The sequence below is a fragment of the Mycetomoellerius zeteki genome, unplaced genomic scaffold (assembly GCF_001594055.1).
Source record: "Mycetomoellerius zeteki isolate Tzet28-1 unplaced genomic scaffold, Tzet1.0 scaffold62, whole genome shotgun sequence".
In the NCBI taxonomy this organism is placed as follows: Eukaryota; Metazoa; Arthropoda; class Insecta; order Hymenoptera; family Formicidae; genus Mycetomoellerius; species Mycetomoellerius zeteki.
Genome location: NW_017257632.1, coordinates 3329503 through 3349988, shown reverse-complemented (window position 1 = coordinate 3349988; position 20486 = coordinate 3329503). Strand labels below are relative to the sequence as shown.

The 20486-nt window shown below is 39.1% G+C and overlaps 2 protein-coding genes across 2 annotated transcripts in view; both read right to left on the bottom strand.

The window, feature by feature from the left end:
• Ipk1 (Inositol phosphate kinase 1) overlaps nucleotides 1-20282 on the bottom strand; it is a 61219-nt gene extending 40937 nt beyond the window's left edge. Inside the window, exon 1 of the mRNA XM_018457210.1 lies at nucleotides 20236-20282. The gene's annotated coding sequence lies outside the window, so the exon portion shown is untranslated. The remainder of the gene's footprint in view (nucleotides 1-20235) is intronic.
• Nucleotides 1609-3580, bottom strand: LOC108728586 (protein BTG2). The gene has a single exon (XM_018457211.1). The coding sequence runs from the start codon at nucleotides 2538-2540 to the stop codon at nucleotides 1941-1943; it is 600 nt and encodes a 199-aa protein (XP_018312713.1). The 5' UTR covers nucleotides 2541-3580; the 3' UTR covers nucleotides 1609-1940.
• Nucleotides 20283-20486: the final 204 nt, after the last annotated feature.

The window sequence follows — 20486 nt, the reverse complement described above, 5'->3', positions numbered from 1 at the left end:
TTCTCGAAAAATAGAAATTACAACTTTACATCGAATTTGAAACCTCGTTATCGTAATGCTGCGTTTTGCGAAATTTCTACGTTCTATTTTCCCAGAAAATTGAAAAATTATTCGACAAACTCATAGAATATACGTGAGAAAGTATCGCGCCTTATTAGTTTAAAGTAATTTTTATTTTTGTAGAGGCTCGTGGAAAAAAATTACGTTAATGAAGAGCAAATTCGATGAATTGAGACCGACGATCTTAACAGCTCACGATAGCGATGATTCACGCTGAAATCCATCGCGATTGCGTTTGCTCAAGACTCATCGGTTTAATTTTGTATGAATGTATTATCGAGATTTTGTGTATGTGTATTATCGTGTGTGTGTGTGTGTTTGTGTGTGTGGGGGGAGGGGTTCGGTGGTAAACTGCATTGACAGTGTAAGGTTCGACAAAATTCTCGACGATGAGAATGGAGAACGATTGACTATCATCACATTCCTTTGTGGTTCTCAACTTTACGATTGTACAAACCGACATGAGAATGCAAACTATGGAAATAAGTTCGTATGTACACGTTACATTATTGTATCCAATCGTAAATAATTTCCAACGTAAATTACTTTACTTTTGAACAATCAATGGGACTGTCATAAAGGATTTAATTTAAAAAAATCTGCTTTTTGCACATCGAAAGGTATTTATAAACAGCCATAAAACGAACGATCGCTTTTCTCGCGCGTTCTGCATACTCGTCGGTGTGTACGAACCTTAATTCGAGATACGACGTTGAGGAAAAGTGCGTGGAAGAAAGACGCTGGTCGTTCGGGAGGATGCGAGAGACAGAGAAATCGTGTGTAGTATACATGTATATACATATACGTATATATATGTTTCTTGTGTACAAATGTATGAGTACGGGTTCTTTACTCCCTCGAAAATGTAGGAAGGGCGATGAGGCTGGCTGGTCTTGGTTGTTCCACCCTCGCGTGGCTGCTGTCGTCATGAGAGAACACTCGGAGGTTACGCGGGTAGAGGAGGTGCTGAGATCAATTAGTCGGCTGCTGAGAGAGCTCCGAGCTCACTCCGTTCTTTCTCGCTGCGACGGCCGCGAAATCCTTCTCCAGCGAAAAAGACTCGCCGATAGTAAAAGGACGATCGATGAAAATGAGACGATGGTTGAAGGGAGTAGCCGTTGAATCAACGATAATCGACTGGTCTGCGCTTCGATCCACTTCCGTTTCTCTTTTCACTCTTCCATCGCGGCACAGTTGTTTTCTTCTCGATGTTGTCTTTCCGATCGAGCGCGTTTGAATAGCGCACAGACTAGGTGCTCGGGAACACGTTTTTCTCTTCTCAAAGATGCCTTGTTTTCATTCACTCTCGAGAGATTCTTCGTACGCGCGAGAGAAGGGTCGGGAAACGCGAGACTAGACTAGAGTCGAGCCGACCGACGCGCGTGGACGAGCTCGCGTCTCCCGAAGGATGGACTCTCCCCGTCTTGCAGGAAGTCGCTCGAAGCTGCTGAGACGATGCGCGACGAAATGCGACGCTGCAGATCATCGACGGTGCTCCATTTTCACATTTTTTTTTTCTGTTCTTTTTCGTAGAAGACGAGAGAGAGTGAGAGTGTGTATGAGAGAGAGAAAGAGAGAGAGAGAGAGCGAGAGAGAGAGAGAAGGAAGAAAGGAGACAGCGAGGATCGACTCTTCGCTCGAGATTCTCGGTGCACCGAGAAAGGAAGGGAAAAATAAAAAGGAAAAGGACAAGAATGGAGAGAAGAAGAAGATAAAACGCAAAGGAGGGACGCCCGCACGTTTGGAGTTCACAAAAGGTTGAGCGCGCGGACCTACCCGGTCCGACGCGACACACGGGATATCACATATCACGAGATGCACGTGCGCTTAGTAGATCATTTCAGAAGCGTAGACACGAGCGCGGCGGCGAGCCCGGCGATTCAGCTGGAGACGTACGCGGCGATCTGCTCGCTGAATTGCGTGTGCTCCAGCAACAGAGAGTCTTTGCAGGTTTCGAATTGTTGCTGTTGTTGTTGCTGCGATGGCGACGGCATAGCTGGCGGTTGTTGATGCTGCTGCGAATGATGGTGCTGATGTTGTTGCTGCTGATGTTGTTGCTGCTGATGGTGCTGTTGTTGCTGTTGCTGCTGCTGCTGGGAGATCTCTTCCGCGTTCTCGGCCTCGGTACGTTCGTACAGCACGCAGATCGAACCATTCTCGCCGATTCTGTACGACACTTCCGACGGGTCGATCCACATGGTGAGCTCGCTGGGAAACAGGCTGTGCAGTACCGTCGGCAAGAGGCCGACGTTCGCACCAGCCTGCGCGATCACCGGATCCATTTTACCGTTGATGCGTATGCAACGATAGCCGGATCCGCGATTTGGCCGATCTGGGAACCAGTGATCCCGATAACGGTGACGCAACACCTCCGTCAACGATGATTTGAACATCTCCAGTTGTCGTTCCGACAGCTGACCCGCCTGCAGGCGCAGCAGGTGCACCAGAAAATCTGCTGCCGACACGATTTCCAGTCTCATGGTCGGTGGTGACCCAGGGCGAAGCGTCGATGACAATAATCCAATAGAAAATTCTCACTCTCTCTCTCTCTCTCTCTCTCTCTCTCTCTCTCTCTCTCTCTCTCTCTTCTCTATCGCGGTGGGATTGACGGTGCGCGGATGGAAGTCACGCCGATGACGCACTCGATCTTGCTCAGATACACGGGCACTGTTTATCTCTTTTTCTCTCTTTCTCTCTCTCTCGCTGTCTCTCGCGACCCACGATTCCGGAAGCGAAAAGCGCTCCAGGCCGTTTTACACCGATTGAAGGCGATCAGAGATACGCGCGTGTCACGGGTCACGGCGCGGCGATGAGTAAGCTCGACGGCGTTGATGCCGAAAGAAGCGCACAGTACCAGTCACCACAAAATGGCGTCGTCGCCACGTCGCTGCGTAGCACTCTACAGCGCTTGTCGTACGTCGTCGACCCTCCAGCGCGATGGGCTAACCGCCGGAGCGTCCCTCGAAGATCCTCACCGATGAGGATGCAATCCGGCGCACAGTAACAGATGTACGTGGGGGATCGATTTGTCGGGCGAGCGTCCACGCGTCGTTTCTTAACGCTCGCCTCGTTGCCTGCGAATTCGCTTCGTCGACTCGTCCTCGCGAGTTCCTTACTGCTCGCGGATGAAAGGCGCCTTTTCCGTTTCACGCTTCGTTTCACCGGATCGATTTCCGACCGTCGGTGGGTCGGAGCTGGAGCTGATCTCTAAAGCCGGGGTCTCTTGTCTCTCCGAACCTTCCCTCTCTCTCTCTCTCTCTCTCTCTCTCTCTCTCTCTCTCTCTCTCTCTCTCTCTCTTTCTCTCTTTCCGTTGTCGAGTCCCGGCAGACTGGCTGATAAAACTTAATCGCGACGTCCGAACCGATGGACCAGCTCTCTTTATCTCTCTCCCTCTCGCTCTCGCTCTCTCTGTCCAAACTCGCGGAGGTTCCGCGTTCATCGACTGCCGACGACTTTCTAATGGCAGCGTTCACGACCACGGACGGGGTAGCCTCGTCTCTTTGTTCGGGTAACGCCGAATGGGGGTTACATATCGCGACATCGGCCAATCGTGCGTCGACGGCGCCCACCGCGACGCACCGTCACGTGATCCTGCGCGCTGCGCATGGGAGTTTAGTCGCTGCAGCCGCCGCCGCCGCCACCGCGTCCCGAATACGCAGACCTTGTCTGCGCGATGTCAGCGATTCTCAATTCGCGCCGACCTGGAGCTTAACTACTTAACGTCGAGCCGACGCGCAACGTCGAAACGTATCGCCTCGCTACACACGTAAAAATATCTTTCTATTACTGAAAAATGTGATTACTCAATTTAATTTCTTTTTTTTTTTATTTTTAAGTAACGGTTATCTTTAACAAAAAATATTTTCTTGATAATAATCTTAAAATATATTTATTTTAAGTTTTAGAAAAATTATTATCATTATTATATGTATTCGAAACAAGAATTTATTTTCTTTTGAAGAATATTATAAAATTGGTCGAAGAAACGACATTTTAATAATAAGAAATTGAATTTGTTTTAATTTAATAATCTTTAACTTGTAATAAACTTACGATAGATTTGCGAATTTATAAACTTTTGAAACAAGTAATTATTACTTGCACGCCATATATATTTTTCTGTGTATGAGAACCGAACGTTAATCATTTATATTTATAAATACATTTATAATTCAATTGTATCGCACGGTATGCAAAACAATCTGTATTAAACGCCACTTTATTGTCTTTGCTCGCACAAACAAAGGCAGACCGACATTTCTGATTGTTTTTAATAATTGACCCTTATCATTTTTCTTTTCTACAAAACCTATCGTTTAATTGAGAGAAACTGCGCTATCTGAAACTGCAAAAGATGTCTCGGAAATATATCGCGTGTCTCTCTAAGTCTGCCGTATTATAGATAGCCTGATGCTATAACTTCTTTGAATCAAAATACTCGATGAGTATTGTATTGATCGACGCTATTGAATATAATATAGTCTTAAGCTGTGGATTATATACCACAAGTTTGCGAATCCATTGCTATCTCTCTGAATAAAAATGTTTCTTCCAATAATTCAAATTTGCAAGCGTAACTAATTCAAAAAATTGTTACTCGTCAAATATCGTTCGATGTCGTGTAGTCTCTAAATCTCATGTAAAATTCCTAGCGCAAAGCCAAGGCAGTACCACTTTATTTGCTTCTACAGTACGACCACAAAGTCAAAGTTACACCGGTTTTATTCTACTACCATGTTCCTAATTGGTTGCGTCAATCTAGCGAGTCTAGATGTGAGCACCACTGACCCCACAAGTTTTTAAGTACAAATCTGAACGAGGGAACGAGCGAGCGAGCAGGGAACTAACGCCGACTGCTAGAAAGCGCGTAGGTTACAATACCATACAACTAACTACACACACGACGAGCTAGACGACCGTCGAGGTAGCGGCATGAAAACCACTCTGTCCGGGATTTAACCCGAAACTCGAACAACATGCTCGGCTAGAGAAAAAAAGTCCAGCCCCTTTCCCGCGGTACCCCTTTCCCTTACCCCTTTGACGTGCAAGTTTTGTACCCCTTCGAAACGCTTCAATCAACGAAATGGAAGGGAAGGCCGACGTGGACATCATTTCGTTCACTCATTTCGAGCCTTTGTATACTGCACAATGTACAGTACACAGTGGATACATTATTTAAAAAAAAAAATCATTATCCCTCGATCAAAGATCTAGAACAGCATGCTGAAGGATGCAATTCCCGCTGCGTTAAACTAAGCGCGTTTGACATGGACATTCTCGTTGTCGAATTGCGAAAGTCTGACCCACCGGAAGGTGAGCCGGAATTCAATGTATCCTCCCTTGCAAAGGTATGAAAGCGGATCTGATTTGCCAACCGCGTCGCTATGTAGAGCATTTCATTCGTAATTCCGGGAGTTTGCCACTGCCAAGTTGGCAACTGAGCGCCGATCGATAAGCCCAGATTATCGTGGGCCGGCCCCGCGAAAATTCACGAACCGCACGCGAATTTCCCTGCGTCGAGAATTCACGCCGGCGCGGCGCGCGAGCTGTACAAAAAATCGTTTCGCGACGAAAATCGTTGGGACAGAGAAGTAATTACTTTCGTGCTTCATCGTGACTAAAGATTCTATAACAAAGTCTGGCCACGAGTAGTTTTGGCTACGTTTACACCGTGTATTTAGGCCTCGGCCTATACAATAGATGTCCTTGTTTATCCTGTATATTAAACAAAGACACCTATCGTATAGGTCGCGGCGGACTAAGCGCACGGTGTAAACGTACCCTTTGTCTAAACAAAAATGAGAAAGAAGGGTACATACATATACTGTCTCTTTCTATATATTATAATACATCGCGACTTTTTAGATTCTGAGGATATCAATGGATAAAACTTTTTGGAAATTAATAAAATCAGAAATTTTATTATTTTATCTGCTTACTTAAACAAATATACAGGGTGTGTCTGAAATAACGTGCACTATTCAAACTATTCCTAATAAAAAACTGAGTTGAAAAACGAAAATTGCAAAATGGTAGAGGACTTTTCGACTCAGTTTTTTATTAGGAGTAGTACTGTATAATTAGTTATTTCGGATACACCCTGTATATTATATGACCATTGTCGAAAACCTCTAATAATGAAGAATTTAATAGAAAAATTGTGTTATCTCATTCTAACTTGTACTATCTTAAGCCCATGGCACATACAAGAATGTAAGGCAGTAAGCAGTAAAAGAATCAGCCAATCACAATAGAGAATATAAGGTTATTGCCTTACTTTTCTATTGTTATTGGTTAATTCGCTTACTGTTCACGTCTTACTACCTTACGCGTTTTTCTATCTGCTCTGACTTTACTTATTCTAACTTACTGAAGTTGACAAAAATGACGAAGCAATCAAAAATTTGTCATCTCGTGGCCAAATTCTGTTATAATTCATCAAAAGTTTCAAATTTATTCAAAATATATCCTATAGTAAGTTTAATACTTTCATCAAGACTATTAAATTAAAACAAATTCGATTTTCTGTTATAGGGTTTCTAGTCACGACTAGACTATATAACAATCTGACTACGAATGATTTTGTCAAAATCCTATAATGTAAGAGGAAGATATATATATTTCTTTCTTGTAAGTATAGATACTATTTCACTTCAATTTTTATTCTCTCACTTTATAATTTTAATTAAGATTATAAAGTGAGACAAAAGTACACACAGAAAAATATTCTATTGATAAGAAAAATAAATTGATCGCTCACTTTACTTTCTTTTTCTTTAAGTAACGATTTATCTTTACCAAAGAATATTTTCTTGATAACAATCGTACTTATTAAAAATTTTAGAAATACTCATTAATATGTATTCAGAACAATTTATTTTCTTTTGAAGAATATATAATTGATTAAAGAAGCGACTTAATATAATAAGCAAATCGAATTTATTTTAATTTAATTATCTTGACTAAAGTATTAAATTTCCTACGATTCAGAATACAGTGAGAGCAAAAAGTATCCATACAAGGAAATTTGTTATAAAAAAAGTCTTATTTGTAGAAAATAAATATTAATTAGCAATTTTATACAATGAATATATTCTATTCTAAAACATAAACAAACGAGCTTCGCATGTATTCCTGATTTTAAAAGCCAAATTTCTCGACTGCAGTACGAATACTTTTTGAGCATCCAAACAATACAATTTTTAATTTTCGCTTATTTTTTAGATGATATATTTTCTATAATTAATACACATCTTTTTGGTATATATAATTTTAAGAAACATACAGTCTATTTTATTCTTTATGAATAAATTGTTAATTACCCAACAAGAAATGATCGTCAATTAAACGTCAAATCGACATCAAATTGGTGTTGAAATCATCGTATATATGGTATATCGATTCGATATCAATTCGATGACTTATTTCTCGCTGGATATTTACTTTTTAAAAATAAAGTTATTTAAAAAAATATTTTCTCTGTACGAATACTTTTTGCACTCACTGTACATATTTTGACTTGAAACTTTTGATGAATTTATGATAGATTTGCAGATACATAAACTTTCGAAATACTTGAAACAAGTAATTATTATTTGCGTAGAGTATATATTTTTCTGGATAAGAGTTAGAATAAAATAATATATACTTAGAGAGAAAGTATATAAATATACTTTTCTCTCTCGTAGGATTTTGACAAAATCGCTCATGGCTAGATTCTGTTGTAGGGTCTCTAGTCTATGACGAGGCCACCGCGTTCACCGGAAATTCGACGAATTAAGTTCTAAGCGAGTTAAACCGCCCAACTATCGAGAAACTCCGTTTCCGCGCACAAAGGAAGTCGCTGACGCGCGGTACAGCGAAAATATTACGTTCGACGATCAAAGGCGGCTAAGCGTCGCCGGTCGCGAAACTGGTTAATTTTGCAATCGACGTCTACACTAGTCTACAGAGAGCGGTTTCGCGTTCACGTCCCGATATACCTCAGACGCGATCGACCGCTTCCGTTTCCACGCGTCCCGCTCGCAAGTAATTGCAACGCATAAAAACGTAGAAACGCTGAGTCCGTGAATCAACAATTGCGCCTTCGTCAACTTTACGGTTACGGCTCGTGAGATTATTTGACATTACTTTAGCGACGATATCGATAGTATATGGTAAAAGCCCACACGAATGTATAACGTGTAAACAAACAGTCAAGTTTAATGAGAAATAAGATAGAATATGTTGTTTCTCTCTCGATAAGATAAATTCTTTAATTTTAACGCTTTCCGCTCTTGCCGGAAAAATGATTTGGCACGCCAAAACCGCGATAATGATACCGCGATGAAATATCTCGTCCGCGTATTCCAAACACGAGGAGAACGAACGCGCAATGCACGGTGAACGAAATATGCCGAACGTGCAATTGGCCGGGAGGGGCTGCGAACGCGCAGAAGGGTGCCGTATATTCAAATTACGGGGTGACCCTTCTCGAAAACTTGACGAAGGGAACGGAGGGTAGCTCGGAATTGCCGACGGTCCCCCCCTCTTCTCTCTCTCTCTCTCTCTCTCTCCCTCCCGTCCTTTCTCTCTCTTGCTAGAAGGTTCTCTAAAATCAATAGGGCCGGTTCGGGGACCTCGCGCGTTCTGCATTCTGTCCGCGAGGAGTTCCGCTTGAAAATCCGTCAGCCGTGTTCCCTGCGGAACCCATTCGCCACGCACTCGCCAGCCGCGACTCCGCGGCGCACCGACAACCCCTGTTTAAGGTAGCGATTCACTCCACAGGACACCTCTCGCTAGGACGTGAGAAACTCTTAAGAAATCAGAGATGCCACGTTAATCGCACACATCCGGAAGACGTGACTTTCCGTTGAAGGGCGAAAGAGCCGTATGAGAAAGAAGTAATTCGATATAAGGACGTGATAATTATATTCGTAAGAATAAAGATAAGATTTGTATGAAAGGAAAATACTTATGTATCTTTGAGCGAATTGACTCGTGATTTCATATAGGATTGATTTATTTTCATTTCGTATCCATTACTCTCCATGTATTACTTCGATGTGACTTTTAGACTACACACAAAAAAATACGTACTCTATACAAGTGATAATTATACTTGTTTCAAATATTTCAAAAGTTCATACATCCGCAAATCGATCGTAAGTTTAGTACTTTACTAGTTTAATATTTCAATCAAGATTATTAAATTAAAACAAATTCGATTTGTTCATTATACAAAGTTGTTTCTTATCAATTTTCTAATATTCTTAAAAAAAAATTCTTGTTTTGAGTACATAATAATGAATTTTCCTAAAATTTGTAATAAGTATAAATATTTTAAGATTATTATTAAGAAATATTCTTATGTAAAAATAAGTGTTACCTAAAAGAAAGAAAGTAAATTGAGTAATCACTTTTCTTAGCAATAAAATAGTATTTTTGTGTATGTATCCAAACAGAGGATTAAAAGACTTATAGAAGCGATGACATAAGAGACGTTCATGACGCACGCAGCGACAGGTTTGTGCTCGAAACGAAGAAGACGAAGATAATTGCCTCGACGCGAAAGGATTCGCACAATTGCTTGAGATAAACAACTCCTTCTTCGTACCTGGATCCTTACCACGAGTTATTCTCGTAAAAACGGCATACGTTTCACGTCGTGGCAGCCATTTCACGTACTGCGCGATATAATCGACTGACCTGAGCGTCTAATTTGGAACTTTCTTCCCCGAAAGCTGTTCCCTCGGAGAAACGTAGAATTAGAAGACGCCAGCCCTCGCCAGCTTTAGTGGTCCTAAGAAAATGTCGGCTCGAAACAGGAACACATACGTGTAGGAAATGTCAGGGGTAAAAAAAGTTACTTAAGCTGCTCTCACAGGAGATGTCTATCGATTTTTATACAAAAAACTCTTTTTGATCGAGAATAAATTATTTTCTGAAATGTGTGTGAGGAATAAACGAGAAAGGATCTTACGTATCGTTTAATCGAGAATTTGAAAATTTGAAGACACTTCCTGGAAGGCAGCACTGTCAGTACGAGTTTCTCGAATATCCTAGAAACTCTATCTGATGCCATGCATCAGAACCGCTTCTCGCGGAGCGGTACGAAGCGAAGGCGGATCGGAGGCCAGAGATCGCCTGGAGGAAACGAGAATCCCGGTTCCTTGGACATGCTCGTGTAACGTTCGAAAAGTGGAAAAGCGAGAGGATAAGCCTGTGTATCTAAAAACTGCAATAAATTTTCTCTTCTTCCCGAAACTGCACATCGAGGGAACGTATAAAAATTATTGGCTCAACGCTAATTCAATAACGCAATTATTAAAGGTTAGTACACGTGGTAATTTTCAGATCTTTTACTACATACGATGGCTTGTTTGTATCCTGGGTTAATTTTCTCATCGCTTTTACAAGAATACAAAAATTATTAGGTGATTCTCATATACTTTAACATCTTTAGAAAGCATTTGTAAGATTGTGTATCAAAAAAATTGTATAGATAAATATTATAATTAATTCTTCTAAGAACGTATTAGTAAGATTGTGTTAAATAATGTCAAATTAAACCCAATTTGAATTATTTTTAATCATTTTTATAGGTTGCCACTGCTTCTACTTAAGATAGATGTGTCATTAAATTAACTAAAACAATGGACTTAATCTACATAACTCAAAGGAATGTATTAAATTTGATTCAAAAATACATTTCTTTGAGTTAAATTAAGTCTATTGGTTTATTATTTATTAAATATGTATGTTAATAATGGACATTGTTTACTTTATGATTTACATTTTGGTACGTATAGAAGTTAAAAATAACAAAATGTTGTTTAATTCAAGAGATTGGGTTGCTATTGCTCTTTTAATATTTAATAATGTGTATTAAAAAAATTATATAAATGTTATAACTAATTACTCGATGCTTCTAGTATTTCAAAGAAAAGAAATGAACAAGACACGAAAACCCCAATTGTGTGTATTAAGGATTTATTGTGGATTAGAAAAGTGTTCAATTATTACTTCGAGTAACAACTGCAATAACTGAAAAATATTACACACTGATCCAAGTAGGTACATAAAGAGTACTAGCGAGGTTCTTTTAAGAATTCTCTAATTTGTATGCATGAAGAATGACACGTACGAAATTACAAAACGCTTCAAATCTTCTGAAAAGCCATATACAATATCGCGGCGAATGCGAATGTAGGCACGGCTGCTCGGTGATTTGCTAACATCAGGGCCATCTAACTGTTTTGTAGAACCATCCTACTTTTCTCTGGACAGCGGATCGCGAGGTGCTCAACCTCTATCTACGAGAATACTCCGATCGAAATGGAGTCGATCGGTGCTATATCGGGGATAGATGGTAGCCCCTCTGCGCTTATGCATTTCTTCGCGTATGATACGCGTTATACACGACTTCTTAATCTCAACCGAATGACTGTTAAGCACTGCGTTCAGATAAAAAATTATTTTTCTCTCACGTAGAGATATGGGATATTATGAAACATCGTCTTGTAAACAATCTCGTTCGCCCTTCGCTATTATCGCTTGAAACTCGCAATCGGGGCGAAGATTGTAAACTTTTTCACATATTGTTACAGCTCGCTCGTAAAATCTCCCCCCCCCCCTCTTCCCTCCCCATTCTTCGCAATCGTTCGTGACGTTCAAGCTAGAAAAAAATACGGATTCACAGAGTCAAGGGGCAAAGAGCATTGGGGGTCCCCAGAGAGAAAACGAGATCTCGATCTCTCGACCAGTCACTCGAAAATGGATCTCCCGCGACCGCCGTCACCGCACAGTCGCCGATCGAAAGAGCAGCATCAGGGCCGGATAACTGTGTGTTCGATGAAGATTCCCCTCTTCTCTTTCCTTCTTTCTATCCCTGCTCTTCCCTTTCTCTTCAATCTCAACTATCATCGCCCGAAGGAAACTCGTCGTTCTACTTTTTTTCTTCCCCTCCTCTTTATACTTCGATCGCAAACGATGTTCAATCGCCGTCACGTATTCGCAGCGTAAAGTCTGCGACCGCCGATATCGCAAACTTTGCAATAATGAATCGGACGCCTGTTCGATCGTAAATCCCTTGCCTCCCTCTGGCCTCTCTCTCTCTCTCTCTCTCTCTCTCTCTCCCTCTCCTCCGCGCCTGCCCGCCGATCACTGAAATAACGACGCGCCTTTTTGCGAATAATGGCCTTCGATCCGCAAAACCACGCTCGGAAAAATGATACTTGTCCGCTTGAGTCATAAATCATTCTTGATCATGGCCACGGCTCAGCGTGAATTCGACCTCTTGATTAGCAAACATCATTATTGTAAAATGAACAGTACGTCATACACTGTTCCATAGGAAAATTTTGACGAGAATAAAAAACATCCGGCAAGGTATTCATCCCCATGTATATGAGTTTAAGAGTGACGTTTATCGCGAGTGACTGCATTCGCGACATATCGTAAATGCCGGCGCCGCGCCGGTTCACGGCCGGTTTAACAATATAATCTTCGTTGTTTTAAAGGCGAAAAAATAGCGACTTGGCGTCGTATAAAGTGCTCCTTTTTTACGCGTAGCACTTATTTTCATTAACAAGCGTACGGATGCGTTCCAGATTTTTAAATTAAGTGCAAAACGGCCTAATGAACTTACGTATATAATTAATTTACAACGCTCGTACGTGTTATAAAATTGCATAATATTTCCCATAAAGTACATTGATTATAAACGTAGACGCTGGGAATGAGAGAACTGCACATATAACGATGGGAATAAGAAAAATACCTACGTGCATCGCTATTATAAAAAACATATACTTTAGCGAAGATGTACACTTCGACCAACGTGTTTTTATCGATAAATTCGGTCATTCACGCTACATTAGATCAATACACATTAAAGGATGCTTTATATAAAATATTTAAATGCAGTGGCATAATATAATCTTTGACAAATAATGTAGATTGCATTAAATAATGTGACAATGTCATTATTAAGTATTAAATCGTTTAAAATATTCATATGCTTTTACATCTAACTTTGCCAATTTCACGTATAACAACTTTTAGAATGCACTAATCTAGTGTGATGCAAGTGAGCGAATTCGCTATAGATGTTGAGTAATTACACGACGAAATTAACCGCACGTTTCTATTCGACGTGCGAGCGGAGTATCAAAGCATTGCTCGATACAATCGACTGAAAACATGAAGGCTAATCGAATGTCCCGTGGAATCGTAGATGTAGACTTCGATACGAGACTTTCTCTCCTCGTCCGTACTTAGGTCGAAATAGAGGCGAGCGAATTGCCGCGAGCGTGGGCTCTGGGAAAGTCGCTCATTTGTTTCGTTTCATTTGCACATGACAGTCTGAAAGTAACGACGATACGCGTCAATCCTTTCATCGAACTGGAAAATGTCATCAAGGATTTCGAAAGTGACATTTCGTTGATTTGCAAAGTTTCTAAAATCATCAATATACATATACGAATATATTTTCTGTTATGTGTGCAAACGAAAAAATACATTTTATTTTAATTGATTCAAGCCTACGACCTTCAATGATCTCAAGAGATACCGTTTTTCTCCAATTATTTCCTCAATTTGTATCTTTCACTATCTCTCCGATAAGTAGTCACGCGTCTCTCTCGGTACGCGGATATTTTTCTAAAAAAAACTACTGAAATTAAACTATAAGCATAAGGAAAATGCAGTGAGAAGGAATGCTCGCCTTGTGTCGAATACCTCTCGTGTACGGAAAGAAAATTAATTTCCGTCTGCAGAATTTTCAAGAACGTGATCAATTAGAAGAGGCTAAAGAGCATAGGAGAACGCTCGTTCTCTGAAACGAAGGAGTGGATAAGAAAAACCACCGCCTCACTGTCCGTTCGAGAGGACGAGGCCCCGTTATCAGAATGGATAACGGTGATAATAATCCGTTCTCAGCGAATATTAAAAGTGTTGCAATAACGCGACGAGCATGAGAGCGAGTCGGATCAGTACTCGGCAATGTCGCAAGAACAATTTTCCAATTACCTTTCCTTGTAAAGCGAAATTATGTATATTTTTACTTATAATTTAAAGTATTCTTTCAAGGGAGGAGAGGGGGGATAATAAATCTTACCTTTTTTCCCTTTTTTTCCATAATTGAACAATGGTCATTTCATCCAATTGTAAGGACTACAGAAATAATAAATTACAGAAAAAATATACAAAGCTTATACGCACGAGCCAAATGCAGACGTGAATTATTCTTTATCCGAAGGACACGAACGGTACATAATAATATAATCCGCAAAAGTACAGCGATACGCCGACGATATTTAAAGTAATAAGCGGGTAGGGCAACGCGATGATTTTCAACTGGTAAAGCTCTTAAGGCTACCAGGAGGAGACAAATCATCGTTCCCGGGACGCACCAGTTGCCGTTATATTGCTTCAGCCTTGGCTCTTATTCGTCCGAGGCGAACTTTGCGAAGGTAACAATATGAAGATTTAACGTTCGCCTTATTTGTTAAACTATTCAAACAAATATTTATTAAAATTTAGTTTTTTTTTTCAATGTAGGCGCAAAAGAACACGGACGTGGAACAAATTGGAAATACAACGGCCTTTTTATAATAAATATAGAAAAAGACGTAACGACACAACGCAATCAATGGAATACAAATTCACGATATAAATACTTACTACTGAGCGGTAGCTCAATCGTAGGAGTTTTCATTACCCGATCGAGACACATTGCATCGAATAATAAAAGCGACGCGATTCCATTTATGCTCACATCGATGCGAAACATCGCCATATGTAAGAATTAATTCCGCACTCGAGTATAGAAACGATGAACGAAGAGTTCCATTGCTGTCGCTCAAACGATCGTATAAAAATTTCCACTCGGCTCGCACACGATCAATAAGAAACTATGTTTAAGATAAAAAATAATCAACCTACTTCTTGCTCATCAGGACTTTGTATAACAAAAAACTTTTTATTGGTCGGTTGCGAGTCGCTGTCGATCGCACAATGATTTATGTAAACAGAAATTGTGGTACAATGTGTGGCGTTTGGAAAAAGGAACGTTTGGAAAGAATTATGGAACTTTTACAATAAGAAAACACTTTCATTATAACACATACGGAATATAAATGTTTATTACTTTAAATGATAGAAAGTTAAGAGATAAATTAAAAATTGAATAACACATCGTAGATAATACTTTAAAACTCGAAATTTATTTTCGTGCGTGCACACATATCTATCATAAGAGTTCACCACAAGCATGAAATTTATTCAAAATATATTCTGAATCCTAGTGAGAGAGTTTGATACTTCAATCAAGATTATTAAATTAAAACATATTCGATTTGCTTATAAAGTCGTTTCTTTGATTAATTTTTTAATATTCTTCAAAAGAAAATAAATTCTTTTTCTGAATACATAATAATGAGTTTTTCTAAAATTTGTAATAGATATATTTTAAGATTATTATGAAGAAAATAATCTTTGTTAAAAATAATCCTATAGCCCTTTTGTATCACAATTCGTTATTATATTAATAGAAGGAGTCCATCAATTTATTATTATTGTTTTTTATTGTAGTTTTTATTGTTTTTTATTGTGATTTAAAAATAATCGTTACTTAAAAGGAAAACAAATTAATTGAGTAATCACTTTTCTTAGCAATAGAATGATATTTTTTTGTGTGTGCATACCGCATTTGAAATACTTTTCAAAAATCTAATTTGATATCGTTGAATATATAATAAAAAAGATAAAATTTTGTGTCGCATTGCTGATAAGAAGACAATATTTCCATCTAACTATATATATATGCGGCATCGATGGTTGAAATCCCGCATTGCGAGATCGTTCGATTAGCGTTTCGAGGATTCGATTATGTCATCCGATTGGTTGGAATAAGCTCTCGTTTGAAGCAATCAATTTTTATTATTAATAATTCGCCATTCACACCCCACGTGAGCCCGTGACCTATTGCGAACCCTTCCCGCGCCTCATTTGCGTCACGTGTTTATTTTATGGCGGACAGGCTTGTCGCGCCGTCGCAGATTCCACACAATCCCGCCGAGAATTTATTTTTATACAAAATGCTCAAAAAAAAAACAACGACGCCTACCGACAAACTGCCTACTGACGCGCGAGAAAAAAAGACTATCGTCAATTTGTTGTTCGCAGCTTACTGGTAAACAAAGTCGGCGATGTTGCATGGTCAATAAGAACGTCGTGTCGCCGATACGGCTTGAAGTCTACGTTGTGACAGTTTATTTATCAGCAAAGTGTTCTTCATAGGTAAATTAAATTGAATTGCTGCATCGTATAATTCCCGATGACGCAACTATAGCATTTAGAATGTAACAAATAAAGCGTTACGAATTATTTGTATTTCAACGCGTCTTTCGTGGGCTTTATATCTTGTGCGGAAACCTTCTCGGCGATTTGCCTGAAGTAATGAGGGAAAGAAGAAGCGAGAAAAACAGCGCGATCGTTGAGTGCATCGCGGCGGTCGACGAACTTGGAGCTTGGAGCAAAAGATTCCGCGAGCTCGCGCCGCGGCCGGGCGCTACCGACGCGTTTTACCGCTTTTCCCACGGCCCCTATTCCTTCGCCGCTTGTCGTTTCAATCGCATCGTGATGGCGGAAGGAGGCCGAAGTCGTTTAGAGAAAGAAAAACTCGTGAGGACGACGACGGTACGGTCGATCGTTGGTAACGCTAGACAGGAATGACTTAAGCGGGTCGAGCGCAGAATTATTCAGCGCGGCATCGATCGCTTGCCGATGGACAGGAATATAATTGGAATTAATGATTTATCAAGACGACGGTATTAGATTTTCATCAACTGTTTTTAATCCATCGTGTACGATGGCGGATAATTCGAAATTTTTTAGGGAATTTTTGAATAAAAGAAAAATCCGTGTGAACGAACCTTTCAAAATTTAGGGAAGAGTCGAATGCGTACTGGGGGGAGGGGGGATCGCTTCATTAATATTTTATAAATTTTATATTGTTACTTGATTACTTGATATAAGCAATATTTAGTAATAAAAATATAAAATAAATAGAAATAAATGTAATATAGATAAAAATTCAATAGGTTACGTTACGTTATTGTAAAATATCTTACTATTCATTGTGCGTGTGTGTGCATACAAATATATGCAATTATAAATTAATATTTTTATAAAATCTATCAAATTTCCTAAATGATACCACCACAAAATAAGACTGATAATTGACAATAATAAAACAATAATAAAACTAATAATTAATGTGAATACAAATGTTACTTGCAAAAATAAATTTAAGCGGTTTTATTTCAACATCCTTGTCTTTGCATTACTGTCATTTAATAATTATTAAATACTTGATCTTTTTTCGATAAATTATTAAAAATTATTAGATAATTTTAATTATTAATGATTTCTTTTATTAATTTTATATTTTTAATTGGTTTCATTCATAAATTCAATACTTACAAAGGAGATTTAGAAGACCTATAGGTATATAATTTATGCGACTGATTATGTAAGTCATATCTTTTGCAACGTATTACAAAAAGACTTATAACAAATTAATTTGTTATTGATAAAAGGTATAAACATATAATGACAAGTGTCCGAAATATCAAGCTACAATTTTCAATGCTCACATACAAATCAGTACCAAATGGGAAATATAATAAAAAATAACTTTTTTTTTAGTGATATTCGACAATTTTCCCTTAGATTGCTTTTGTTGATCGCGAACTAAATGAGAAAGACGAAATGGGAGGAACATCTATCTCGAAAAATGCGTTGCGCCTCGAGGGCCGAAGATTCGTTCGTAGAAACGTTTTTCTCCGCCCGATTCCTCGAGCCAGCGAGCGATGGCAAGCGAACGGGAGGAATGGGGAAAGAACAACGGAGAGAGAGGGTGGGAACCCGAGTGCTCCTCTTAGGCTCTCGCCCGAAACGAGCATTCTCGTTCCGCCGCTTCGCGTCGGGATCAGGATTCGTCTGGTTCCCCGCAATTTCGTGGATTTCATCGTCATGCGGCGCGGTGAAGCCTTAGGGCTTGGCACACATCCTTCTTTCACACAATTTTACCTGGGGAAAGATTTCAATGCGTAAGCCCGGAGCGTAAACACGGATGCCTATGATACGCTCGACGATACACTTTGCAGTCAAGGCTGTCGTTCAACGCACGAAAGATTGTAGTATCGATAACGAAAATCTCCCCTACGGCGATCGCTCTTCGCATTTCCTCGTGCGATTACAATCAAGATTTATTCGCGATCAAAAAAGCAAATCGCTCACAGTCTTCGAATGGGGATCGGGGCGACAAGCATAACTCCACGCTATCTCGCCCCGTTTACTCGCGTGATAATAGGGAGTTTTTGCAATAGCGTTTATCCAAATACAGTGAACGCTAAAGTCAGGTTATTTTCTTCTTAACAACTAATTAAGAAAAGGATAGCGTGACTTTAGCGTTCACCGTATCTGAATTCACGTTATTGCAAAAACTCCCTATTATCACGCTCATCCAGGCGTTAGCTTACGAGATTATTTGTCGAAACAACCTTAATAGCGCGTGTTTACCTGCGCCACTCTAACGAAAAAGCTTTGCGTTTACGGAAGCTTAAAGGCTGGAATTCGGTTGATCTTTATATAATCTTAAGATGTCATAAATCAATTACAGAGCCGCATTAGCATCTTAAGATATTAATCAAGACGATCTTAAAATAAGAATAAACTGTAAATATCGCTCTCTAAATCGCTGTAAAGTAAATTCTTTATCATTTTGGCTCGAAGACGCGATCATTCCAAATTTATGTATGAACGTATTTTATGAAAATAAAGCCGTAAATTATGTAAATTAATTTTTTAATTTACATTCAGTTAATTTACAAACAAAAAATAATACGAAAAAATGTACGAATGCTTAATTTGTGCATTCGTTAGTCTAACACGAATTTATTTTTCGTTGAAGTTTCAATGCATAAAAATGTATAAACATGTAAATATAATCTAGAAGATGAAGATTTTAGTAAAATCGTCATTTCCGTGTACAGAATTGTCATAAAAAATTCCTCATCCTAAAATTCCTTAACTTTTCCTTGATTTTTTAAAATAAAATTTCGCAAAGCTAGAACTTTAATTTTCCAGAAAATTTTGCAAAATTCTCTGACTTTTCCTGAACGTTTCCATTTTTCTCTGACATTTCCCTGATATTTCCTCGATTTCCAGTTTTGTGACAAGCTTGAAGAAATAAATGTTTAATTTGACAAAAAATGCGTAGAAAATTTGGCACAGGTTAAGATAGTTTCACCTAATGTGTAGATGAAATATTGCATTATATGAATTTAAAAAAATGGATATGTCGATTGCGTCGGTACTTAATAAATTTAATGACTTTACAGAAGCTGGCAGTCGCTCGTCGCGCCGTTGAGCTTGTCTCGCGCGTCGGTTCGATTCCGTCGGAAAATTTCTCCTCCGTTTATCCCATCGCGCATCGCATCGATCGAGGATATGGATGCTGCGACGCAACGTGATCACATACCTCGTGTAACGGCCGCACGTGGCAAACGCGCGTATCACTCGCACGTGGCGAGCTCTCGCGATAACTCCGCGCTGTAGTATTATTATTTATATCGAATATTGTATAAAGTTATAGGCGAATTGTAACGTAACGAGTATCGCGCAAGAGTTTCTGCAGATGTTATTTACAGCTTTCTATTTAATTTGACGATGTATTTATGTAACATTCGTAATGGCTATTCCGTAACATCAATGAAATCCTTCTTTACGTCATTATATGTACTTTGTAGGAATATCGAAAATTTTATCTCTCTCGTTATCGTCATTGAAGTCGCACATTTAAATATAAAACATTAATCTTTAAATAACAAAACGAAATTCATGCGTTGTTTAATCAGAATAAAAAAATGAACATTATGTATTTTTCAAAAAATTCTAAAATTCTCACTGAGAAGTTTAATGCAAAATTTCATGGTTTACAGTGATTTTATGTAGTATTTCTGAACAAACAGGTCTCTAAATTTCCTTAAACCTGCTTTCGAGTAAATTTTAAAAGCACGAAGAAAGTAAAAACGCTGGGTGTGACTACGTATGTACACAAATACGATATCTGTTACGTCACAAAACACACGAATCGCCAATGAAGAATCAATACAAAAAAAACTCACCCGCGGCAATACTGCGTCTTAGCCAAGAACGAGTGATACTCTGTCAGACTCTCCTGCAAACAATAAATCAACCTTGACTATTTCGCTAATTTTGTCACAAGTAATTTAATAAAGGCGAATTGAACCATAGCGACAATTTGCACATCAATGCATCAAAACTTTGACGCAAATCTACAACAGGTTGATTTGCACATCAATGCATCAAAATTATGACGTAAATCTATAACAGGTATCTATTTGTTATCAGGAAT